Source organism: Pomacea canaliculata, linkage group LG5, assembly GCF_003073045.1.
Source record: "Pomacea canaliculata isolate SZHN2017 linkage group LG5, ASM307304v1, whole genome shotgun sequence".
Lineage (NCBI taxonomy): Eukaryota > Metazoa > Mollusca > Gastropoda > Architaenioglossa > Ampullariidae > Pomacea > Pomacea canaliculata.
This window is the reverse complement of record NC_037594.1, coordinates 17,478,009-17,504,749: the sequence shown is the minus strand read 5'-3', so window position 1 is coordinate 17,504,749 and position 26,741 is coordinate 17,478,009. Positions and strand designations below refer to the sequence as shown.

At 41.3% G+C, this 26,741-nt stretch overlaps 1 protein-coding gene across 4 annotated transcripts in view; it reads left to right on the top strand.

Moving 5' to 3' along the window:
• Positions 1-26,741, top strand: part of LOC112564397 (janus kinase and microtubule-interacting protein 3-like) — a 38,433-nt gene that overhangs the window by 1,354 nt on the left and 10,338 nt on the right. Inside the window, exons 1-11 of one of the 4 annotated variants that reach the window (XM_025239175.1) lie at positions 6,871-7,087; positions 10,431-10,472; positions 13,500-13,724; positions 14,512-14,625; positions 15,397-15,543; positions 15,965-16,135; positions 16,375-16,446; positions 16,894-17,019; positions 17,504-17,629; positions 17,890-18,066; positions 18,759-18,887. In XM_025239175.1, the coding sequence (XP_025094960.1) occupies positions 6,974-7,087; positions 10,431-10,472; positions 13,500-13,724; positions 14,512-14,625; positions 15,397-15,543; positions 15,965-16,135; positions 16,375-16,446; positions 16,894-17,019; positions 17,504-17,629; positions 17,890-18,066; positions 18,759-18,887 (1,443 nt within the window). In that variant the 5' untranslated portion in view covers positions 6,871-6,973. Of the gene's footprint in view, positions 1-412; positions 875-6,870; positions 7,088-10,430; positions 10,484-13,499; positions 13,725-14,511; positions 14,626-15,396; positions 15,544-15,964; positions 16,136-16,374; positions 16,447-16,893; positions 17,020-17,503; positions 17,630-17,889; positions 18,067-18,758; positions 18,888-26,741 lie in introns of those variants that run through there. The other 3 variants (XM_025239177.1, XM_025239174.1, XM_025239176.1) reach the window with 3 other exon arrangements.

Sequence of the window (26,741 nt, the reverse complement as noted above, 5' to 3'; positions counted from 1 at the left end):
CTATCAAATGTTTCAGTGTTAGAGCTGATAGAATCTGGGTTGTGCAAACAAAATGCAATCTGGTGCAATGATGATCAGATAGATAAATTCTAAAAATAAAACTTTGCATAACATCATAACTAACATCAAAGGAATTTGGGGCCTTTCCTAGTCATTGGATTTTTCAGTTAGACATAGACCTGTAAAATGCACTTGAAAGGGTTGGCCTCTTATTTGTTGATGCCATAAAACATATGTCTGGACAATTATAAACTGATTTATCTGTGTTCTGTGCTAAAAGTCAGATATTTAGGTACCACCTGCATATCAATAGATGCCAAACATGAACTGCTTTGTCAGCCATGTCATTTATCTCAGCTGTTGCCTCTTGTATAACATAGCTCATACACTGATCAAACAAAGGGTTTCTCAGGTCTTGGATGCTAGGGCCATAAGACAGCAGGAACAGCAGAAGGCAGCAGCAGCTATGACAGAGCTGCGCCTTAGAAGTGACCGAGAGAAAACCCGTGAACTGTCCACGCAGAGAGAGTACTTGGTGCATAAGTATGAGGGGGAACTTCAGAAGCAAGCTAGACACAAAGATGCAGAGATATGTAAGCTGCGGATAGACCTGGACAGCAAAGATTGTGTTATTCGAAGGCTGATCAGTGAAAACCGACGAGCCTCTCTTCGCACCACATTTGACGGGCACAAGGTGCGCCTCATCGATGAGCTGAGTGATCTCCGCAGTGCCAAGAGGCAGCTTGAGGAGCTTCTGGAAGCCTCGCATTCAGCAGAGCGTGTTCACTGTGATGAGCTCCGTAAACAGGAGGAGACTTTTCAAGGGGAGATAGCACGTGTGAGGCGAGAATCACAGTTGGAAATAAGGCAGCTGGTAAGGAATGACACAATTACTGCACTATAATTTGATCATACTTGGAATTTTCTGTCCAAATTCTTTTTTTTTCCCTTCCTTTTTCCATTTTTCTTGATGTTGGAGGGTGTAGTTGGTGTAAAACAAATTATGTTTTTATTTGAATGTGCTAAAAGTAAAAGTATGTTGTGCATGTGCGCATTTGTATTTATTAGTGTTTGTGTATCTACTGCAAGGGGTGAGCCAGGAAAAACTGTGAAACCATCCAATCCCACAACATATAAATAAAGACTGAACATTTTCATTCACGTAGGAAGCATCATCTAACAATCTTCATTTCACACTCATGTTGTGCTTTGAACTAGTCATTTAAACTTCATCCTAACCCAATGTTCCCTTCACTTATATCTATGCTATATATGCATGCCCACCTACTTACCTAAGAACATCATGCTGCTCTGAGGGGGGCCTTTTCATTAGTTTATTAAAGTACAATGTACAGCATAACCAATCATTTAAAATGAGGTAGCAGTCAATGCATTTAAATAATCTTAGTGAAGCAGCTATTTCTTAGGAAACCATAATCCACCTGAGCAGATCTGATTTAGTCTGGGTAGCTTTTCAGTATATTGCAGTTTATGAAAGTATTACAATCTCAGTGAGTAGCCACCTTAACCAGAGACATTACCATATTTCCACATTCGCACATTCATACATCAAAAAGGTGTTTACTATGAGAATGTAACATAAATTTTGTCATGCAGTCACATATGTAACTCATTGTGTCATGTTAAAGTGCCTTGTTAGTTGTCACTGTATTTGGCAAACTTTGAATATGACGGCCGTATAGAAATATATGGTCACAAATTCAGTAATAGGACAGATTCTGGACAAGATGGTGCATTTCTCACAAAAAACAGAAGGAACGCTCCATCCCTACCCCCCTCATCACACCCATATACGCACGATGTCATACATGGAACATGTTACTATTCGTGCATGTTTATCCACTTCCCCTACTCTGTGGAACTGGATGTTTGCACCAGCTTAACCCTTCCGTGGGCCGTGCACAAATGGATTTCGCGTACAGTACTCTCGAGACCGGTACAAAAATGACCGGAAAACAAGGTGTTGAGCGCGGCGCCGGCAGCCTGCCCTCACCGTGGGAAATCGTTCTTCTCCTCCAACCCCACCCCCTCCATCCATTCCCTTATTGCTCCCCCGCCCCAACTGATGCGCAGCTGTTTAGCGAAGCTCGCTGTGAGCGCCACTCACACACCGGACCCTGCGCGCGCCTCCTGGGGGGAAGCGCAGGGGAAGGCCACGTTGTTGTGACAGTCTCACAGGTATGCTGCAGGCTTTACCATCATTTCTCTGACCTTTTTCCCCGGGAAGATGAGGAGAGAGGGGTGGTGCACGGCTCTTTTAATTAGGAAACAGTTTTTTGCAGAGAAATATTTCACTTACTGTAGCATCCTCACGACTCAAAACTCTTTATGTCAGCACGCGCATTTAAAAGAGGGGATGCGCGAGCGAGAGAGAGATGATAGCAACATTTCCGGTTCTAATAGTTGGTGAAAAGTGCACTTGAGGACATAGGTTTTTAATGGGTATAGTTGGGTTAATCTCCAGCGACAAAGACTAGGCGAAATATGCTTATAGTTTGAAGACCATGACAGTGTGGCATCGCCGTTTAACTTCGCTACTGCCTTGTCTTCCTTTCTAATAAAGTCTCCCGGGGCGGTCTGGTGACACAACGGTTGGCGCCTGTCACCCATACAGTGAGGGTTGGTTGTCCTGTGTTCAGCTCTCGTCTCGGGCACGCTGTTCTTTCTCTGCATGTGGCATCTGTTTACAGGGCTGGCTGACTTAGTTGCTGGCTCGGCGTAAAACACCAATCCCCCTCCCCCATCATCCGTGAGCTGAACTTTCGCTCGAGCCATACTTTAGTTATTCAGTGCGCATGGGCTGGCCATGCAGCGAGAGACGCAGACACCACGGCCGTGTGAAGGTGGACTGCAGTCTGTCTGCCGAGACCAACGATTATTTTCTTGCGAAGTTCTCCGCTGTTAGTCTCGACGAGCCTAAACAATGAAAGTGACTGAACCGGAAGCTTTGTTCATACCTGCCTCGTTCTAGTAGTAAATCGTATAGCAACAGTACAGTAATAAAAGTTCGTGAAGACGCGATGCAATGGCCAGCTTGATGTACGTCAGCTGAGGGGTGAATTTTAACTTCGCTTACATGACAGTATCCGTCAGGGGGACAGACAGAAGCAAATAATGTTTGGTAAAAATGCAACGTGCCTGAAACAGACACCATTAAATGAAATACAGTTAGTTTTTAAATATACAGAAGGACATATATACACAAAATGTAGCAAGAAAACAATACAAATATAAATATTTACCAAAAGAAAAAGAGAAAAACGCTTTTCCGGACCATAGTATGCGAGGGACCGGGGTACGTCTTATTAAGCATTATATATATATATCAATAATACGTTTAAGATGTGTAGTGGCATGGTAATAAGGCATTTCAGCTGTTTTCGTGAGTTTTCTCCTCAACGAGTTGATATTAACTGACCATCTTCTGACATCCCTATTACACTGAGCTCTTCACTCGTTCCTGGGTCTCTAGCTTTACCTTGCAGTATCTTATTTTTCTCGTTAGCGGAAGCAGCCCCACTTAAAACGTTCACTTAAAATCTGGAGCCGACAGGAAAGTTCCACGCTGGCAATATGGTGAGAATGAGTCATACGGCTCCACGCAGGCTGATGCAAGGAAAACGGTTATACTTACTTATCTGTCATCTATCCCTTTAGCGCACCCAGATGTTTCATTCATGTCTCCTCTAGCAGTCCCTAACAACTGAGGAGGAGTCTGACTTAGTTCGTTACGCTCTTCCAGCCAAACGAACAGTCGCAACTTTTTCTACCATATATGTACACACACTGTAGTTCTGGGATCCTACCTCGGCCTCTTTGGAATGCTTCTTTTAAATGACGAGGTAAGATGGTTACAACTTCGATAAATGTGTTAGTCGCAGTTCTTGTGTTTTTCTGTTTTGTTTGTTTTTTTTTGTTTTTTTTGTTTGTTTGTTTGTTTGTTTGTTTGTTGTTTGTTGTTTGTTTGTTTGTTTGTTTGTTGTTAAATGTCAGAAGGAGTAAATGTGGCGACTGTAAGAGGTGGAGCAGAGCCGCGTATGTAAGACAAGAGGACATTTGGGCAACGGCCTATAGGTGGTCTCGCGACAACAGATGTAAATATTGGCTTAGATGAAAACAGCATGCAGCAGCTGCATCAGTCGGTTGATCATCATCAACAGCTGATGATAGACACAAACAGTGATTGTTACTTCAGCACAGGACTCTTCTTGTGAGGGTTAATTGACTGATCACTCGCTCATATTTCAGGCTTTCGGACAAACTTCAAACAAGTGTGATGTAGGATGCCAGTGCCAAATATGTGCTAGTCGTTTGGCTCCCAGACAGGAATTGCCAGATGCCGCCGTGACAGCAATGTTGGGTGTCGCACTTGCACGCCACCCGGAGGAGGGAGGAGAGTTACTGGAGAACTTCGCGAAATCGATTCTCATGGACCTCTTAACCGCACACAAATAGTCATCTAGGTGACCACGTTTGGATTTTTTTAAAATGGCTTTCACGACAAAATTTTTCAAAGATTGGAAACATATTCGACAATGTTTAGAAAGTCCTTCTAATGAAGTTGAGAAAGTCAAAAGATTTATCTACCTTTGTCGTTGCGCAGTCTCTATGGCTTTCGTCTTTGTGTCGAATAGTAAAGGGTCTTTTTTCATCTGCATGATGCAAGACAACATTCATCTTGGAATGCCAAAACTTATCATTTTCAAGGTCATTACATCTACTTCGCATTACCGAACTGTCATGCGACTATTTTTTAAAAATAAGGGAAGGCGGAAGGTAGAGAAAAAAGAATATCAAAGCTATATTTTTTGCTGCTTTTGTTTTAATTATATATATATAGTCAAAACCATATTTATCCAGGAAGTAGACGATGAACTTCACATATTTCTTGCCTGGAGGTGTGGTTGTGTTGCACATTGTTATCGGAGGTCACTATTTTACATTTTTGTTTGTGAATGATCAGCGTAATCTGCAAACTGAGAAACGACAGTTTAAGATTTCGAGAGTTGGCAAGAATCCATCACGAACGTGTAAGTGTTTTTTTGGGGGAGAGGGTGGGTTAGACAAGTTTTACCGTCGTGTCAGACAGGTCTGGAGCCGTGAACAGCTCATTTCAACAACTCGAATCTCGGGTCCAGTGTAAGGCTGTTATGTCATCCGCGTTACAAGTTTTGGCAGAAGATGGTATACAGCGATATGCTTTAGTATTTTTTAATTCGCTCTTCGTAAATCCAGAGTTTGAGAATTCTGTGATACGAAAAGGCCATTCCTAACCCTGTCAAATGTCGGACATGATTATTTATGTTTTGCAAAGTTTTTGCATGAAGTTCGTCCGTATTCGTTGTCTCGTGCAGATTGCATAATCACAATTGTGCACCTCCTGACATGTGTGGAGCGTAGGTACTCGAGTGTGGGCTTGAACTGCGTGAATGTGAAGGTGAAAGGGTGGGAATAGGGGGGAAGGTTTTAAAGGGAAAAACGGAACGACCGGCATGTGCATCGTCAGCTGGAGAGATCAATTACCTGCGAAATCGAGGAAATTGGTCGTACCAACACTTAGGTATATCGTCTCCTGGCGTGCGTGCGTATGTGTGTGTCTGTGAGAGAGAGAGGGGGGGGCGCTATATGTGCTTGAGAATGTGTGTGTGCTCATGCGCATCTCGCATACACATGCGCGTGATGAAGCACCTGCAAGTGGTGGTGCAACCGGCGACCAGCGCTGTACCTACCGCTGATGCCAGCAGCGACACTTGCAGCAGAGATGCTGCCAACATACTTGGCAGCTGTGCACGAAGCTGTGCCTCAGACTCCAGTCTCCTGGCTGTCAGTGGGGTCGCCGTACCCTGCGTGCGAAGATGCCCAGAGGATGCGCAGACTGCGGTCGGATGACAATAAATACACTGTCTGCACACTGGAAGTTCATTATTTTAAGAGATGCATGGTTGCCTTTTCGTTGGCGATGTGTATGTTTCGTTAGAGATTTGTAACGCGTTTGTCTCTGAGCCTTGAGTTGTGCATTTTGTGTCCTCCTGTATGTCTGTTCCCAGTTGGGCAGTTGCCCAACGTCTGCCAACACATCTTTGGCAACCTCCTGATTTCTGGGCTTATTCTCTACTATCCTTCTACAATTGTTGGAACAGTTTTGGTGGGCTACGTTCCGAGAAAAACAGGTTTTTCAAAATAACTTTTACTGATTTTTCCCTCCTGATATGATAAGCAGAGAGGACCTGTTGCCTCTAAACTCTCGTAGGTGGCGATTGGCGGATCACAATTATCACCAGCACTATCAGTCGTTGACCACTGGGGGCTGCCCCACCGTTTTTCAAACATGCTACTTCCACTTGGTTGCAAATTTCCGAATTTGAAGAATTGTAGACAATTCTCATTCCACCACTGAATATATCATCACTTCTTGTTCCCGAGGTCGCCATAATCATCGCGTCTATCATCGTTGTCAGATTCCTGACATTGTGCGTTCTCCCTTTCTCCCTCTCTATCGGTCGGAATGTCTCTTTCTGTGGATAAAGATATAAATATAATTACAAGAGATCAGTACAGCAAATATTGTTTTTCCATTCCTGTTCACCATATCAGCTCACTTGTTCTCACTGTCTTGCCCAAAACATCTCCTAACGCATCAGCATCTTAGGTTAACAGACCCCTTGACCGAACGCAGCCCTCGCTGGCATCTGCACAAGGACAAAAAACGAAACGGCAAAAAGAAGAGGATAAGGAAAAAAACATACAAAGGTCGGATGCTGTAGCAGCAGCAGTAGCAACCGCCACCGCCGCGCGCGTTAGACGTGATGGTGTGTTGGCGCAGCTGGGCGTGCAGCAGGCAGAAGGCCCGCCATGCCGTGGTGGCGCGTGCTGCAGGGCCCGGCCCGGCCCGCTAAGGGTTTGACGGTTAGCCCCTCGCCGTCATTACCAACTTTCGAACGCATGCGGTAGCATGGAACCGTGTCATTCTGTGTCCGCCAGGGTGTCGTCAGATTTTCGTCCCGTCAAGCGGTGTCTGACAGTCTCACAGGCTGCAGATACAACTCTTATGCACCTTATTAATATTGTAAGTAATTTACACAATTTTTTATGTTTTAAGTACAGTTTTCTAAGTTGACGGACAGCTGCAGGCGTGTTACATCAACGTAAATACATGAAGCGAGACAGTCCTTCTTCTAAAGATGCTTTGCAAACAGACAGTCGTTCAAATCTGTTTCTTTGCTTGACAGAAAAAAATACAACGTGCGGTGTGTGCTTTTGAATCTGTGTGCGTGTGTGCGTGCCTGCTCCTTCGTGCATGTGTTTATGTGTGTGAGCGAGAAAGAGGGGGACGAAGGGTAGAGAGAGCATAGTTGGCATAGTACCATATTTTTCTGAATTGTTAAGCTTTTCCTCATAAACATTCCATCATCTAGTTGCCATTGTTACCTTTAAATTCTACAGTTTCAGCAAACATTTTTAGAGTTTGTTCCTATGTAGCTGAGTTTTGACATTTTATGTACAAATAATATTTTTTTAATTTTCGGAAATGCTATCTTATGAATAGCAGATTGTCCTCAGATGTATAGCGCAACATTTAAAAGCATATCATTGGCATTGCGAACAAAATTGGGCACATCTGCTTGCCGTTTCCATAGATGTTCAAGAGCCTGTGTGCGCGCGTGTTGGGTGCGTGCTAGAGCAGAGGGGCGTTCGCGAGGCGCTCCACGCTGTCGGGTATTTGCGAACCTTCCACAGCACTCCACACACCGGCAGTCCCTACAGCTCTGACAGCATTACTAGCTTTTATTGTGACTTTCCATTAGACCAGTCACTGGATGAATAATCGGTTTGACATTTTCGCCTGAACCACTCTCTCCCCTTTGCCACAACTCACACTGAGACCATCAAGTAGAGCGCATGTTAAAATGCAGTCTAAAAACTTCCGGTGTTTAGTAGCAGGGGCCGATGGTTGTGAATTCCCAGATGTTTAATACTTTTTGTATTGGCTGACTATCTCTTTCAACAAACAAAGTAAAATCGTTTCAGAAAAAATTAAGCATAGTCTGACATTCAAAAAAAAAAAAGAAAAAAAAGAAAAAAAAAACCTGCAAGATTTCTCAGCTGACAGTTATCCTTGCCTAGCCAATCCTTGTTTACTCCATCCAGTTCTGTAATGAGGAAAAAACTGAAGATCGCCAGCTCAGTACCGTGAAAAATCATTGAGTTCGTGAGTTTTAACATGAATTAAGCGAACGAAACTTCAGTGTTCTGGAGAGAAACCTCTGTAGTTGTTGATGAGTGAGAATGTTTCTTTATCAAGACCGATAGTGTGTTTTCTCACGACTCCTCGAGAGGTCCGCTTAGATGACCTTTCCAGTGCCCTTGCAAACGAGAGGAGAAAGGCTGAAATCGAGCTGCCACGATTGTTTCTTTCGTCGGGGGTTGGGATGGGAAACGTTAGTTTGTGGAGTGATTATCTGGTCCAGACAGTGGCAAATGTTTGCAATGCATTGCAAGGACTTTTTTAAACAAATCTTGAGATACCTTTGTAGCTCTGTATCTTTTCTGACGCATACAGTCGTACCTCTTATGACAACCATTATTACTGTGATGTCTTATTTCATTGGAAGAGTGTCCTGTCTTATAGTATCTTATCTCGTGGTATACTTTCTCTTATGCTGTCCTCTGTCCTGAAGCTTCAAGAATCTTTTTGGTCGTCTGCCGGCAGTAGTGACCTCACATCTCTTCGAACCTTATATTCTCATTATCTCTGTATATATACATTTTCTTCACATGTAAAAAAAAACCCAATAAAATAAAATCGAAAACAGCTTCGACTGCTGTGGTATTTTTAAATGAGAAGTTTTGATCTGTGTGTTCTGAAACATCAAGCTTCTGCACATTTGCTACTGTTTGTTAAGAACTAACAAACCATTCTGTTGCCAGTTTCTTCTTTAGAGATAGCACGTGTCACCGGTCATACAACTTGCATCTGCTCAAAGTACAACAATCTCCAACGCACCCCGTTGTTTGATGGAGTCAAGCTGAAGCTCGTGGAGTCTTGCTGCCTTGCTGGGCGACTTTTGAGCTCATTCATTGTCCGAGATTTTTCCCAAGTTCTCTATACAACGAAATAAAAACATCCCATACATCCTGCAACCAAATCTGTTAAGAAGCCTGTACCATGATCGCACCCTGAATACTACCATTCGTGACAGACATCTACTTATAACTGCTTGTCGACTCACCCTCCACACCTTCCACAAAGGGTCAGTACGGGTCAAGGACAATGAATGAATCCCAGGAACAGGAGAACGACTGCAACGACGATGACGAGGATTTATTTTTCAAGCTATTTTCGTCACTGACAATCATTTCATTTGCCATATGTCTGAGGCATGAAAACCCCAGTCATTTCTGTGCTTGCTGAATGTTTGGCATTCTTGTCGGGGCGAGGCCGAGTATTAGTCGTGTGAGAAACTGCGTTTGGGAAGCAAGCTTAATGGTAAATAGCGGGCTGTAATCACAGGCGGTCCTTATTATAAAATACCGACACATTAGCCAAAAACCTTCGTTCCCCGATCATGATTATGGAGAAAGATAATTTTGGTTTCACTGTACGAAGAGCTCGGACAGCGCCGTCAGAGTGACGTGCCCACGCGCCTGCACTTGCACGTGCCCATATGCATGCACGCTCGCTTCTTGAACAACCGGGATGAGGGGATGGGCTTCGCGAAGCACAGAAGGACAATGGGGTGCTGTGCAAACTCCTGAGTTCCTGTTTTCCCTGTGAATGTTTTTACGCACCTCGGGTACCTTTCACTCTGCGCGCGATAACTGTTGAACAAGAGGCTGAACTCCAAAGTTGTCGTTGCTGCATTGCAGACTTGCTGTTTAGTGCTTAGACTTTGGTTTTGTTATTTTTTTGAATTAACATCAATTTTGTAGTGTTTGTTTTTATTTCTAAAATTTGGGAGTTATTTTATCTGTGGTGTTTAATGCCTAGTTTAGTGTTTTTAATGGCCAGACTTTTCAACCTTCATGGGTCTAGCCTTGGGGCATTGTTTACTGTTTGGTAGACCATGACTTTGGATCTTGAGCAGAGAGAAAAAAAGGGATGAAATAGGGATGGAGAGGAAGGGGGAGGGGAAGCTGCGGAACGAAATCCTCACCAGACGATTAATAATTTGATTAGGTGAATGTGGAGGTCAAATGAAAACTTCCACGAACAGGTGCCATGTTAAATTTATACCTGATGCTCAAGGTATATTGGCATGTTCAGCTCCTACCTGTTTTCTTGTACCCGATGATGAACCCTCGCTTCAGGGAAGGCGGGTATTGATAAGATGACGAGATAAAAATGCCAGCAGTCTTTGGTCATTCAGGTAAACTTGCCTTAGCCTGCAGTGAAAATCTTGTTTTTACAGACGAGCTGCGCAAGGGTCGAGTCCGGACTTGGCTGTGCGCAGGTGCCCAATTTGTGAGCAGACGTGTTGATGTTTCGACCTGCACTTCTTCCATTTTTTTTTTTTTTCTGTTGCTGCTTTTCTCTGAATTCTGCACATTACCCGCCACACTTATAAAAACAAAAAAAAAAGTCTCAACACTCGTGTGCCCTTACCTTCAAAATCTCCAGCTTTCGTCCACAGACACTGCCATTCTTTTGTTGAATTGCATTTAATTTACTAACAGTGATTTCATGTGTGGGTTTTATTTTGTTGTGTTTTTCTAACACTTATTTTGAACTTATATCCTCTTAAAACGTGTAAATTAACAAGAAGGCATGCCAGCACTAATGTTTTTGACTGTTCACTTATATTTTGATTCACTCACTTCTTTCAATTCTTAACATTCCACAGTGTATGCGACAGCCTTGCAGCTTTGTGAGATGGGCCACGTTGTGCAGTTGAGCCTTGATGAGGCAAACAAGCTTCAAAGCTTACAAACTAACACATTTCCCTTATCTAAAAAAAATTGAAGACAGGAAAAATAACAATTGTTAATTTGCTGTCTTGTTACTGAAAAGGCAGTTCGTTGATCAGGGTTAGGGTTATTCATCGCAGATATGTCACTATACAGACTGTAAAAGACACTGATGCCATGTTTAATGTTTGAGGCGTGGACGTCATATGTCGTTAGACTGGCTTGTTTTTAGAAAGCCGGGTACTTCCCAGAAATGTTTGGATGAAAGACTGGTTTGAATTATCGATGCAGATCTCTCTTTCTCACACTCACACACACACAAGCACGAATCGTGCCAAGAAAATCACGTTTCCAGTGGAGCACACCCATTTTAATGCCCAACCCTTTACTTCTATCGTCCACCAACCCAAACACACCCACCCGATCAGCGACGCATCTTGATATATGCATTAAGTTTGAGAGGACTGTGCATGATCAAGACTGATTTCACTTATTTCGAGATTCCTCCCTCCTCCTCCCCCCACCCTCCCACTGGGCATTTCTTTTCCAGCCGCCTTTTTTTGTTTGCGGCTTGCCGTTTCCTTGGCAACTGAGCTTTGTACGCACGAGCACCTAACATCCCCCAACACCCTGTCTGTGCAGCGCGAGCTGTCGGATGCTATATTTGTTCTCTGGCCCCTCCCTCGTGTCTGACTTTCTTATTCGATGCACATCCACACTGCGTAGCTAGGGAACAGAGAGGGAGAGAAGAAAGTTGTGGGGGTAGGGGGGATTAACAAGTGATGATGCAGAGGGCGAAATGGCAGACCCTCGGAATCATTTTGACCACAGCCTAGGGCTGTGGGTGTGGCGAGGGTTACGCAGGCAAATGTAGCCGGACATTGAACTCAGCATCTCAGATGTGCAGCCATATGCTTTGCGCGTCGTGTGTGTGCGCGCGCTTAACGGTTCAATGAGCTGTTTATTACTGCGGTTAACATCGTTTGTGGTCATTGCATTATCTTTTATGTAGTTACTGACAAATACCCCACCGTCCACCATCACCATTTTTGTGTGTTCATTTCTGCCATCTCTTTATTTCTACAACAACAAAAGGAGCAACAGAAACATAGATCCAAAGACACCGAACAATAAAATTAACTTAAAATAAGACAACTTTGCTTACCTCTTGATTTGTTTTAAACACTGAGACTTGGCTTAAAAAATGAACTCATCAACCTAGCCCTCTGCAACAAGTGAAAGGGGAATCGTGTCAGTGCTAGCATGTGGCAAAGTAAAGAAGATTACTTTTATTCTGACACTTGCAAAAGAAACATGACTTGCACCTCTTTCCCTGCAAAAAACAGTTTTGAGAGGTTGCCAGATATAGGGGCCTTTAACGTGATGGAAGATAACTTTTTCAGGGAAAGCGAACTGTTGTGTACACTGAATGATTTCTTTCACTACCGGCTTTTGGCAAACCCTTGTAGATCCAGGGGACTGACAAGAAAATAATGCCAGACCCTCCTGGAATCCCAACAAGCACTGCTGGTAAAGGTGTTCTGCTGCATAACTGGTCTAGCCTGGTCTGGAAACAGAAGGGGGGGAGTTTTCATGTTTGTGTGTGCACATGCACATGCAAGAGCAAGTGTGTGCAGGCATTGAGGGTGAAAAGAGCATGAAAAAGGGTTTTGGGTTTGATTCACCCACCAGCAGGTGTATGAAAGGACTTGAAAGACACTGATGACTATTTATTTTTATTTTAATATATACATATAGAAAAGTGAGTTCAAGAAATACTGAAGATTAAGTGAAACAAATGCCAGATATCAAAGGGTGAAATCCTTTTAAGCACTGCTGCACACATTTTCATCCACACTTTTTTATCTTTTTGTCCTTTCTATTGCCAGTTTATCACCTTCACCCTGTATGCAAGGTCAACATGTTTTGTACCTTTAGAGACTTAATTCATCAGGTTCACCTACTGCTTGTCTGATGTAGCATGTCTACAAGATGTGTGATGCTAGCAGCATGTTATATACTCTTCTCTTCTGTATATGTCTATGAATAAACAGATTTTATTTTATCGATATATTTATATGGTATCCATTCCCTTGTCTCACTAGCTTAATTGTAATGTGCTTCCTAGTTTGCATTTCTTTATGTCAAGGTTAGCTGTTACACATCAAAGCCAAATTTAAATTTCGATCATAGAGAGTATATGCCGAAAAGTATGGCCAAAGTAAAAATGATTCTCCATGGAATTACAAAGTGCTTAAATACTTTCCCACCACTTTCATGTTTTCATTTGGTGAGTAGAACTGAAAGATTGGGGTAGTGAGCCAAGAATAGAAGTAGATCTATGCCTTCCAAAAGAAGAGGGAACATTTTTAGTCTTGTTTAGTTTGCCTCATCATTGTGTTTCATTATGGAAGCAACAAGTATAAGGGAAGTGTTGAAGCTGTGAGAGAGCTTTCAAATGCCCTATTCCAGCTCACTAATATAATTATATATGACCAGCTATTGATCTGGTTCATGCACATTTGCACATTGTCTACTTTTGGTTACTATATCTCTGTTCCTTTCTTCCCCAGATTGAGCAACTGAAGAGCAAAGACAAGGTGATTTCGCAGCTTGAGCGGGAGCTGGGACACCCGGCGGTGGTTGCTGGCCCCAGTGTAATGGCGACAGAGGTCACACGAACCTTTTCGCCAGGGCAGCACAGCAACAAAATGGAGACCCCTCAACTTTCCCCTCACGAAATTCTTGAAGGCCTGACCAGGGTGTGTCAAAGTCTCCATGGGACCAAAAACACCTCTGTGGGTTTTGCTGTCACTTCTTTGTTTGTTGTATATATATAGCACAGACAATTAAATGATTGAAGAATGTAAATCTAGTTAACTCAATCACAATAAAAACAATGTGCTGATTTCTGAAATAGGAGAGAAACTAAGAAAAGCTGCATCAAATATGGAAAAACACAAGAAATATAAGAGCATAATTGCTGACCAGGATTAATAAAGTTGGTTGATTGCCATTTAAAACTGAAGAAGTAATTGTATCATGAAGTATTAAAAAAAAGTGTTAGTTTGGCACTCGACTACAGTCCGTTCTGAAAGGCTGGCTGAGTGCCAATCAGCTCAAGTGCCAAGCACTTTTTTTCTTATAAGACCTAATTTCAATATATTAAATTGGTTCTGGCATCCACCAATAACTACCTTGCTATGGTTTAGACCTAGGCTTGTTCTTTTGAATCAGAAACAACAGATTTGAATATAACAGCGTAACGTGCAAAATAATGCAGAACTGATTCTTATTGTTAGAAGCAGATATGAATGACCATTAGTTAGTATTAAAGATGTGCATTATACTAATTGAATGTGCAGAATTCTGACCAGATTAAGCATCTTTATAACTGAAGCATCCATATGTGAGGTGCTTGGACTGAATTAAAAATGGAACCAGATAAATTTTATGTCTGATTAGCAAACATTTAATGACTCTCATCAATGAAATAAATGTTAGTATGTACTATCAACATTGATAAGTAACTGAACCAAGGGAGCCTGATAAATTGCAACTAAGCATGCTCCATCTCATTATCAGTTCCCTGATGGTGGCGAGGAGAAGGAGGCTGTGGAGAACTTTGCCAACCTTGAGGCCGAGATTAAGGGGCTCCATGACAGGGCACAGTCCCTGGCCCTCGACCGACAAATGCTGGTCAGTTGTCAGAACATTCATTGGCATGTGCTCACCAATTACTACCAGTTTTTTTCATTTGTTTCACACTGCTAACAACATATGACACTGAAAGTTTCAGTATAAGTCAGCACCACAGTATCAATCTTTCCTCCTATAAGACCATGATATTTTGAAAAATGTGCGTTTGTTACATTTTCTTTCATTGTGACAAATCTGACCACTTCACTCTTCCTTTTCAGTTCACACACATAGATGCAACCATCTTCATAGCTACAGCTTATAAATCTTGAGAGAGTAGTCAAGTGATCATTTCAGTTTGTGATTTTGGAAACTTTATTTTGCAAATTAAATAAAATATTAGTTATTTTGAGATATTCTCTGCTACTTATAACATGCTTATAACACTTAGGTGTGTTTGATAACTCAGATATTTCACCCGGAAATACTAGCAAAATTAAAACCGAATGAAGCTAGATGTTAGAAAGATTAACACATTAGATTCATGTACTTAAGGAAGACATTATTCCACCTCAATGTTCATTGTCTGAGTTAATTACTGACAACCATATGATGGTTTTCCAGAAGCAGACTTTGTTGCTGTTTCAGTGTTTTGCTTATTTGTAGGAAGATGAGGGTCATGGTCTATAGGATTTGTTTGTCTCAATACCATGGTGTTAGTAATGCCTTTAATTAGTCACCAAAAAGTAATTCATCACACTGATCTTTTATTTTATTAACAATTTAACTCAAACCACATTAACTTTGAGCAAGCAAACATATTTATTCTAGCATGACAAAGTCAAAGACTTTGAAACAAGGAACAAGCAGCTGGTCGAGAAAAACAAAAGGTTTTTGGAGAAGAATATAGAACTCACTACATTAAACAGGAGTTTGAAGGATGCAAATCAGCTTATGCAGCAGAAGCACAAGAAGATGGTGAGCAGGATTTCTAGTTTGGCTGTGAAACAGTTCTTACTCATTTGTTTTAAATTAATAAATTAATTTTTTCATTTATTCATTCGTTCATTTATTTTTTAAATTTTTTGTGCATAGTGCACAGCTCACAGTGTTAGACTACCAGAGTGAATTGTGTAACATAAGAATTCTTTCATGTAACATCCTAATGGTAATCCTGAGCATTACTGTAGCTCAGAATATTATGTAAAAGCTGTTAACCTTCAGCAGTACTCAAACGTGACATGCTTATAAAAATGTAATAAACTTTATCTAAAAAAATGTAACTTGAAGTCAAGCTTTATTAATGGGAAAGTATACTACAAAATTCTCAGTTAGATGACATTCAGTTGATTTAATGTACAATTTTCACGTCTTGAAATGAAATTGTCACTGTTATTAGGTAGAAGAAGGGGAACAGTCAAGGCTCAAACTTTGTGACTTGGCACGAGAATTACAGTGTGAGAAGGGACGGCGGCTGCATTTTGAGTGCCAATCACAGTGTGCGGAGGAACTTAAGAAACAGATATCTGAGCAAACGACCACCATTGCATCCCTGAAACAAGCTTGTTCTGTAATAGCTTATTGTATTTTTATTGTTCAAATAATCAAAGTTTTACTTAAAAATAATGTTAATAGGTCATTCTAGAATCTAGATGAAATTTTACAAGATAACATACTGTTTGTAGAAATGAAGTGCAGAGAGGAAGGGAGATAATATGCATGGTATTATTTATGCATACAATTAAGCTACCAAAAATCTAAATATTTTTGTTTCAATCTTGTCATGATTTTAAAATATTTCTATCACAGGAGAAAGACAGAAGAATAGAACTTATTCAGCACAGGAAGAAGAGGCGAAGGCTACTTCGGTCACAAGAGAAAGTACATGATTGTTTATTATCATTTTATTTGTTGAAAAGTGGTTCAGGTGCAGATTATTTTTAAAAGATGTTTAAGTAAGTGTTTTAGCAGCAAAAACTTTTATAACTATCCAGAATCCTTTCATGATTCCAAATAAAAAAAACATGAAAACAGTAGCTGAATTGGTATTTTAGCAGGGGCTTGAAAGAAAGGTATGACATTCATGTTGTCATTACACTTTAGGAAGGTGAGGCATATGTAGCTGGATTATTCAAAGAAGAAATATGGATAAGTCATAAGGAGTTAAAATCGGTCTAATTTTCACAAAAGTACTATCTTTAATTTGTTAATGGCTTGTTTTGATTTCATGGCATTGTTAGATTTGCTAAGTATTTTTGGCTTATCTGTAATTGTTGTGAAAGCCAGTTTTTTCGTATTATTGACTTTATTTACCTATCATGATTTCAGTGTGCTGGTATAAAAGAAACATTTTATGGATATGATGAAGATGAAAATGACAAGTCTGTAGACTCAGAAACATCCTTGTCATCCATATCAGTCAGCACATTGTCAGAAGAAGACCTTTGTGATGAGGTGAGATTTTCTGCTTGGTGAACATGATATATATGGTGTTTTTGACAGCAGTCAACTAGATTGAGAAGATGCACATATTCACATTTTTTATCCTGTTGTGTCAATGTGTCTTTAGTATGCAGTTACTAAAGCAAGAAGTTACGGAATTTTTGATATGGCCACAATATTGTATAACTATTTTTTGCCGAAATTAAAAAATACCAGAGTGACTTCACAATTCACCAGGTTAGGGTGGGGTTTTGTTTGGTTAGTGGGGTGGGGGAGACAGAGGAATGAGTTATCAGCGATTCATGTCAAGAGGAACTCTATACTCTTGTGCTTAAAAAAGCTGTGGAGGGAAAAATAAGCTGGAAATTTTGGAACTAGGAGTTTTAAAGTCATGCAGTGTTGGTCATGTTGTTTCATTGCATCTGATGATTATATCTGATAGAAAAGATGGCACAGTACATTTAAGTGAAAAGTTTTGGATGATAATTGTCATCAGCTTTGTCATGAGGAACTGGAGCGAAGTCATAGACAGCTGCTGCGAGAACACCTCCAGCTGGAGCGATCTCATGCCTTACTTCAAGCCCATGCACAGTCTGCACAGGATCCACAGAGGGAGCTGCAGGTGTGTAGGTTTCACTTTTCTTCACTTAAGGAACTGGAACAGGTCACTGGGAAGTTCTTGTTGTATCTAGATTTTTTTTTTTTTATCAGCTTCAAAAAAAGAATGTACATGGACATGGTATTTCAAGGCGTGTCTGTGATCAGTGGTCGCCACATTAAAAGGGAGGTAACTCCTTTACACTTAGATGCTTTGATGCTAACTGATGAATATTTGTTCCTCTGTTTCCAACACTCAATGAACCGTCGTGCCTTTCGTTGCAGACAAGAAGCCAGTTGCAGGCTGACCTGTTCTCAGCACAATGTCGAGTGGAACTTCTAGAAAAAGAAATCAAATCCCTCCGCAGCAGCAAGCATAGTGGAGACGCCAACAGTGATGTGCATGCACTTCTGCAAGAAAGGGACACTCTCATGGCTTCTAAGAGGGACCTAACACACAAGGTGCATGGAGAGCTCAATTGTCAAACGAGTCACTGAAATAGATGAGTGGCTTGCAAAGTCCCTTTACTTACTGCTAGCTTTTACTTAGTAGAAAATGCATTTAAAAAAAAAAAAGACAATGAATAGTGTGTTCTTTTTTTTAAATGGTGAATTCCTTTTTTAGCTTTTCTAATATAATATAATAATAATCACATTTACATTGCGCCTTTCTCTAGCATCAGCTGTACTCAAAGCACTTTAAATACAGGCACATGAGCACACCTTTAAAGGCAGACATGTATTGTCTTGCCTACTCTAAACATCAGGTTTCAAAAGCAAGGAGTAAGAGAACACAGAATATCTGCAGGAAATGTTAAAAGAAAAACAGCTTAAAATTCTCTTCAGAAAAAGGAAGAGAGTACATCTGCATGTATGCCTGCTGTGACACCTGAGTAAATCACTTGGATATATGTTTTAGATTAATGACAGGTTGGCTTACCCTACCTGGCTGAAGTCCTGAATATTCTTAGTACAAGACATTAAGACTTGATTTTCTTTTCTAGCAGTCTTATTTACTTCCCCATTAATGACTTCCTTATTTCATTTTCACAAGATGCAAACTGTTATTCACAACATTATTAAGCAATAGGACTGTTCACTGCATGCTTTTTATTCATAATGGTAAGTGTGCATAATTTTCTGTCTGACAACAGCTGGAGCTTCTGGATAGCGAATGCAGGCAGCTCCGACAAGAGTTGCGGACAACAACAGAGCGAGCAGAGGACCTGGAGTTCCGTTTATTGGAGCTGGAGGAAACTGCTGGACAGAGAGGAGAGGACCAGGTCAGCTGCATGCTGCCTGCCAATGCCTTTTGTTTCCTGTTCCTGTCTGACTATGCAGATGCTTTGATGACCTTTCTGACTGCTCTACTTATCCTTTTTGCCGCATGAAATTTTCAGACAGTCAGATGAGATTTGTTGACCAGTGGTGTTGCTTGATAAGGAGGAAGTGCTGATGTTCTCTTGTCAAATTCTTGTCTTGTGAAGAATGGTTGAAGTCAGGACGGGTTTCAGATAACATTTCTCAGTGCAGGATGGCATATATTTCAATTAAATTTGTTTCATTGTTTTTTTTTATTCAGAATAAGGAAAGAAATAATGGAAAACATGAGGAATTGGTGATAACTTTTTTGTAGTATTAGGGTAGTTTACCCTTGAGAGCTGTGTGTTGCTTCAGAAAAAAAAATCTGCAGACAAAATGTTATGTAGTTGTAATATAAAATAAAGTACAATATATTAAGGCACATGCTGTATATAACCATCATGGGAGTGTACACCATCCTCAGACCTGCATGTGCACGCAGAATTCACTTGTAAAATAATAAATGTCTGCATAATTCAGAAAGAAAAAAAAATGGGATGTAGAGGCAGTTATAAATTATGATCCTTCGGGTTTTAAGAGCTTCTCTCTGTGCAAACCTGTACTTGGGTGCAAGCTTTTCAAACACTTGACTACTTGACAGGCCAGAATAAGAAATTCAAACTAGTAGCTGTGTGTGACAGACACAAGGGGAAGAAAACATGTTTTGTGGAATGATGACTTCACATCCATTTCTGACAGCGGCTAATTTTACATGCTGTATCAAAGAAAAGCCAGTGGAATGTTGGTTTACTGTGTTGTAGACTGAGTAGCTACAGTTCCACCATTATAATGGTGCTAGCAGACTCATCTCGACATGGTCATATCAGACTAGTGTCCTCATGAGGGGTTGGGATCAAGCTATCTAGAATTAAAACAAATTTGCAGTGGTTTATTTTCTTCTGTGACTAAAGTTGAAGATTTTTTTTTTAGGAAAATGACAGGCATATGGTTGTTATTCACTCTCTATCATCTAGAGCTGATGTCTGTTAAGATAGCAGTCTCTTATAAAATCGGAAATGATTAGTTTCAGAATCTGTGCATGTACATAGAGTAATATCTCTGTAAGAGTAGGTGTCACATATGAATTGTCAGTCTCTGTGCCATTGCTACATGTTCTCGTTCTGTGTGAATCTTGGTGGAATACTGTCCTTACTGTTTTAACACTTGTTAATATTATTTGAGAATGAGGATGCATTTCTTCTCCCTGTCCTCTCTTTCCAATTAAACACAACTCTATACATTTTTGTTATTAAAAGTTTGATATTTGTAAATAATGTTTCAATACCTGATCAATTATTTTGTTTCGTTAAATCTACTTTTGTTTTCCTGCTCAGGTAAGCACAGTTAGGTTTCACAATTCCCAATGCTACTTTTTATGAAATGTTAATTTGTATGTATAAAAGAACTCATGAAAGCATGCCACATACCAGACTAAATAAACTGTTTTAACTAATATTTTGCATATGTGATAATCTTTTAAAGTTAATTTTTCTTCTCTCTGTTTTACAACATTCTGATTGAACATGTCCAAGCGGGAGCATAGACACGCATATATAGGTGCCCTCATACAGGAGTTGTTGCATGCTTTATCATATCATTTGTTTTTGTGGTTTTACTTAATGAAGAACTTACCAGAAAAAAATGTTTCATAAAAAAGTGGGAAGAAAACAGATTAAAGTTTAGTCTGTGAGATTTACTTAAGTGTTCCATGCTTTTAATGGTTTTAACAGCCATTTATACTCATAAAATGTGTCTATGATTTAAAGCAACTTTTGGAATATAAATAATGAGGAAAGATTTATCATGTTTTCATTTTAAAGTCCTTTGTAAATGTTAATTGTAGTTAAAACCTTCCTTATGTTCCTCTTTTAATGGCCCCTGAAAATATTACCTTTGAGGTCATGATGTAACATAATGTAGTTGATGAGACCACTGAGACCACTACAAATGCGAAATATCTGTCTCCATTGGCAGTAGTCTTTATAGACACCAGCCAGTGAAATCATTTTTCAACAAATGTCAAATGAAATTTTGAAACAATCCAGACTGCTTTTTTCATTAAGCAGAGGTTGATTTTATAGATTACTTTTCAAGCTACCATCCATTTGATTGTGGTTACATATACAGTAGCAATGATGCATGGTATGGCAACTGCTGGGTTTGGATTTTTTTTTTTTTTACATGTAATGTTGCTTTTGTAGGCAAAGTAATACTTGTTTGTTTTGTTTTTTTTCTTGCAAAAATCCTTATATATAATAGCTCCAAGGCTGTAGTAAGCACATGGAGCCATGTATAAAATGTTTGGCTACAGCACTTTGAGGCACATTACTGTTACGTTTGTTGAAAAGGGATGCAGTGCACAGATATTATGGAGAATAGTCTGCAAAAGACTCCCTTTGTTGTTTGTTTCTGTATATGAGATTATTTATTATTATTATTTTATTTTTATTGGATCCCTGTTGATTGTTTCTTTCAGCAGCTTAAGAATGAGGAGGGATGGATGTGTACATGTGCAGGAGTAGAATGAATAGCCTTGTATGCAAGCAGCTGTTAATGCTTATACTGTGACTCATGAGTGTAGGGGCTGATAGTCTTAATACAAGCAAAATATGGCTTTTTTCTGATTCTTTTTGTATGTTTTGTCTCTAAGCCTGTCAAGTTCAGCATGTTTTGTTCTGCTTGTTTTGTCACTACTGGGCACAGACAAAGTAACATGTGTGCTTTGTGAGGTATACAGTATTTGTTGTGATTTATCAGCAGTGTAAGATCGAGTATCCCTTAGGCATTTCAAGTTGAAGGGAAAATTTATGGCATTCCTTCACAAGTCCGTTTTAGCGGGTCTATAGGTGGTGCCCGTGGAAATAATAAGTATCCGAAGGCTTCTTAATTCGTCAGCCCATCAAACGGAAGACAAAATTTTATTAGGGAAGTTATGGTTGAGAAAACACAGTATTGCTTTCTCCCTCGAGATGCGTGTATGCATTCGTGCATGCACTTTTGACTGGGGTGGAGGGTGTGGGGGACTTTTTGCTAATATGGAAACTGCAGTTGATCAGTAGAGTGAACTTTGAATTGTTACATCTGTATTAAGACCATATGCAGTTGATTTGCAGCAGAAGTAAATTTTTCACGGTAAATAAATACTTTGCACGGGGCTGGGGTGGGGGAGAATCATACGATGTTAAGAGACTGATGAACATATCTCAGTTTATTTGATATGAAAGAAAAGCAACTTAATTCCCATTGATGATATAAAGTTAGTCTGTTAACTTAGATTCACTCCGTAACATATAGGATTCACCATGTCCTTTAGTTATAAAGGTGAACCTGTGTATGCATTCCCACGCATCTGTATGACTCAGTGGGAGAGGGAGGAGGAGGGGGGAGCGATATCCTGAAAGATTTGTCACACTGGGTGGACAAACCTCGAAACTTGTCACACACCACAGAGTGGACTATGTTCAGGTGTCAACACTTTCACGGATTCTTTTTCCGGAACCATCAGCGCAAGCAGCACTTGATAAATATTATCGGACAGGTGTCGTCTTACTCCCACGTTTGATGATCGGCTGTCAACAAGGGCAGCATGCGGTCCTATAAAGTACCGTGCTGCGACTTTGTTGGTGATGCCTAGCACACACAGAGAGGTGTGGAGACAATAAGTTTGTTAATAGTTCTGAAAACTTCATTTCGCATCCGTAAATGATTTTTTTTTTTTTTTGAGGGGGGGCAGGCGGAAGGGGAGGGGAGTCGGTGCATCGAGGTCCGCCCATGTGTCCACACCACGACGATCATTGATCCAGTAGTGAAGGGAGGTGGGCATGCCGCTGCCCCGGAGAAGGGAGCACGTTAGTCCACACACACAAAAAAAAAAAAAAAAAAAAATTACTTCGCCTTTTGTTTTATCTGCCCTGAGAAACAAATTTCAATCCTATGGGTATTCTCAAGCTCTGGTTTTACAACACCGCCCACCCACGCCCCGGGCAGGGAAGAAGGAGGGTATTTTGCTTCGGTTACCCAATTTAAGACATCAGACACCCTGTATCAGTCTGCTGTCACACCTCACCACCCTTCCCGACACACGACATCACTTTCATCACATTCGTCACAATCATCGCTGTCGTTGTCGATCATCCACGGATGTTAGAGGGATCGTCACTAACGTGCGTGCGTGAAAGCTGCATTCGTTCAGCAGACCGACCTGATGGACAAAAAACGGTCAGCCTCCCTCTGAGGATCGAGGCAGGCGTTGGGATGTCGAGAAGAGGTCGACAGCGGTTACGCTGGGCTGCAGCTGTCGTTGAGAAGGAATGTGCACAGGGACCCGGAAAGCTGCACTCAGACGGTATAATTAGGGGCTGAGGGGCTCTGGTCCGTGGGAGCTTAACTCGGCATTAACAGCAGCAGTTCGGCAAAGTGCGGCTGACGGTCCACACGCTTGTGTACATTCCCACAGTCGTGCAGGTGAATGGAAACTCGCAGGACTGCATGCCGACACGAACCTATTGCCGATACTTCTAAGTCATCGGCGAGGTAAAAAAAAAACAAAAAAAAACGAGGCACTTTCGTTCAAACGTCTTTTTTGCTTTTGCTCACCACCCCTACTCCCATCTCCCCTTCCCCCCGCAAAAAAAAAAAAAAACAACCCACCTCTCAGTCCTTTGATGCACTCTCTGTCTTGGTGTTGATGGAACGTGTGCCTGCACTCTCGCGAAATCTGTGCGTGCACGCATGTGCGCCTGTGCGTGCATGATCGCAAGATGGAATGTTTGCAGACGCAATAATATTCTCCCTAATTATTTAAAATAACATTGCTCATCGGTCTGTGTAAGAGTGCTGAATGCATTCTGCAAGCTGTTGATATATTTTTATATTAGACTGAAGATGTTTTTTATTTGCATGCTGAACTGGAGTTTTATGAGTTCTGAATTTGTAAATTTATGGTCTGTTGCTCTTCCACAACCTGACCCGCCCCTAGTGGGAGTGAAGAAGAAAATCCTCGAAGGCTGAGTCATTTAATTAGAATCTCGACACAGTGATGACCTATGTGACTGGAAATGATGGATTTGTGAGGCGTTGGTCTCTGTCTAGTGATTTGGAGAGAGGGTGTAGATGAGCTTTACTTACCGCCAGCGGGGATGAAATGTATGTTTGGGGAACCCAGTTGTTTTGAAGTGGCCCGATACCACCCTGAGACCATCGAGAGCACATAATTTCATCCCAGGTGCAATTAAGTGCGGCCACAATGCAGGATCAACAACCGAGAATGAAACTTCACTAATCGCTCATTGAATATCCATACTTGAAACTAAAGACTGTATCTATCTGTATACATAATGTTTATAACAGCAATAAGGGCTTTATATTGTCAGATCAAGTTAAAGCATAGTGCGAACTGTTTCTAAAGACAGACACCCACAAAAGCCCGCCTGGTGTTACTAGAGTCGACCTTACTACAGGCGGGGGTTTTGTTGCCGGGTAGTCAGTGTGAGGATTGCATTTAACAGTTTCTTAAACTGCTTGACAAGGGAGGGAGGGAAGTTTCTTTACACAGTTACGACCGTCCGTGCTTGCGTACTGTTTGTGAATGGTTGTAGAGCAGTTATTTAATACCTCCGTTAATGCTGTTATGTGCAGAAAGCGTGCTTCCATGGCTTTATCCCTAGACTGACAACAAAGACAGTTGTAGTAGGACAAGTCAGACGCTTGACCCTAGAATTATGACAGGGCAAAGGGGAAAATACACGACTGTTTAGATTCTGTGTGACCTTTTGCCGCTGGTTGCTTATCTTGATGACTTTATAGGTCTCTGGTAAGCCTTACCTTTACGTAATCGGACAAACTTTTTTTTTAAAATTTCCCTGATCTTTATCAAGACACTGCTAGTACAAGTCGTAGTTTCCTACCTAATGGCGCGTAGAAAAAGCCATGTCCTTGGTGATGCATCTCCGCGTGATGGTATTTGTCACCTGCTATTATATGGCTGAGTCTGTCGAACAACACTAGTCTTCCCCCTACCCTCCCAACCATTACTCTCTATCCCCCACCTAATCTTTCAGCTTCTTGGGCTGCCGTGAAATAGTGGACAAGACATGGAGTTTTATTACGGGATAGGGGGAGGGGTGTATGACTAATATATATTATATATACTGCTGGTTTCTAACTTCGCCCCTTGAAATAAACTTTGATTTATAGCTGTTTTAATGCAGTGACGTGTTACACGCTATCCCGTTTCTCTTCTTCCCCATTTTCGACCACCACCACCACCGTCGAGGACGTTTGAAATACATGTAAGAGGAAAAAGTTGGATGTGGTCGTGCAATCACGCGCGGAAGACGCGAAGGAATGTGCGTGCACTCCACACGGCGACGCGCGGTGGCTCAGCGGGAAGCGCGGGGCGCGCTCTCTCAGTCGCCTCAGGCCGCGGAGTGCGCGCGATAAGACGGAAAAGAAGCGTCGCGCAGTGCACGGTTTTTATCTCGGTCATGTCAAACTGCCGCTCCTCGACACGGGGAGCCGTCTGAACCTTGACTCGTGCTGAAGCGAAGGATTCACCCTGCAAACAAGCAAAAGCATGTGGCATGGCTTTATAGTTCTATCATGGGCTGTCGCAAGGAGTAGCTGAGAAGATGGAATAATAACGCGCCGCTTGGTCGTTGTCACTGTCGGTAAGTTTGCGAGCTGTGAAGGATATAAGTAAGAGTTCTCGCACTATATCTTGTGCTGCACACACACGGACGTTTGTTTGTACACACTGTGTAGTCTGAGCGCACGCCCGAGCGGGGAAGGAGAAATGCTGGAGGAGGAACGCTGATGTTTGGGTGTGTATGCCTTTACCTGCGCCGTCCACGTGAGGAGATTACAGGGGAGTGGCCTCTGATACACTGCGTGATGATAGGTGTGGAAGCGACAGGTACAAATGTGAAGTGGGTCATCAGCTGGTTTGTGGGGGGTTGGGGAGGGCCACTGTCGCCCGCTGAAAGGACGCGCACCATCTGTTGTGCACAAGAAACGGACGTGTCCTGTCGTAGCATTTAGATGACCCCTGGGTTCGTAAAACTGCAGAAGAGGATGGATAGGTAGGTCACTTCTTTATTCAAGTATAGTTCATAATATCCAGCGACGTTATACATTTTAATGAAATTTCTTTCTCGTGGTGGACACGTCGCAAGTTTTCAAAGATGTGTTTGAAGTCCATATTCAAGTTCTAAAACTAATGCATGTAAAGTTGTAGTCTAATAATTTTATCCAGTTCAGTATGTAGGAGTGAAGCATTCATTTAAATAGTTTTTTTTTTTTTTTAAGTGCAAGGAAGATCTAGTTTATATATCCACGGAGCATTCCAAGTTTCACGCTGTGAATTAAGTTATGGCGTTTCAAGCAAGTTTTTGTTATTCCTCCTTCTCCAGTGTCAACTCTAGGCCATGCGCCGACGGCTTCCTGTTTATTTGACAAGTGCTTCTGCGTTTCATTCATATGATAATAACATGACACTTCCAAATTTTGCAGAATAAATCACTAGCTTTGTATTACACTTTGAAATAGTTAGCTTAACACAAAAGAGTTGCATAATGCACTTTCCCCCTCCCCCAAAAAAGAGAGGAGAAAAATATAATATTAATAATGAGGATTTCTAGAGCATCTTTCCAAAAATTTGCTCAAATAGCTTTACATAAATCATATATAGATTAAATCATCAACAACCACTCACCCATATTTGCATGTTACAGACTCGTGCATTTCTACAACATACGCTCACTCATACACAAGTAAAT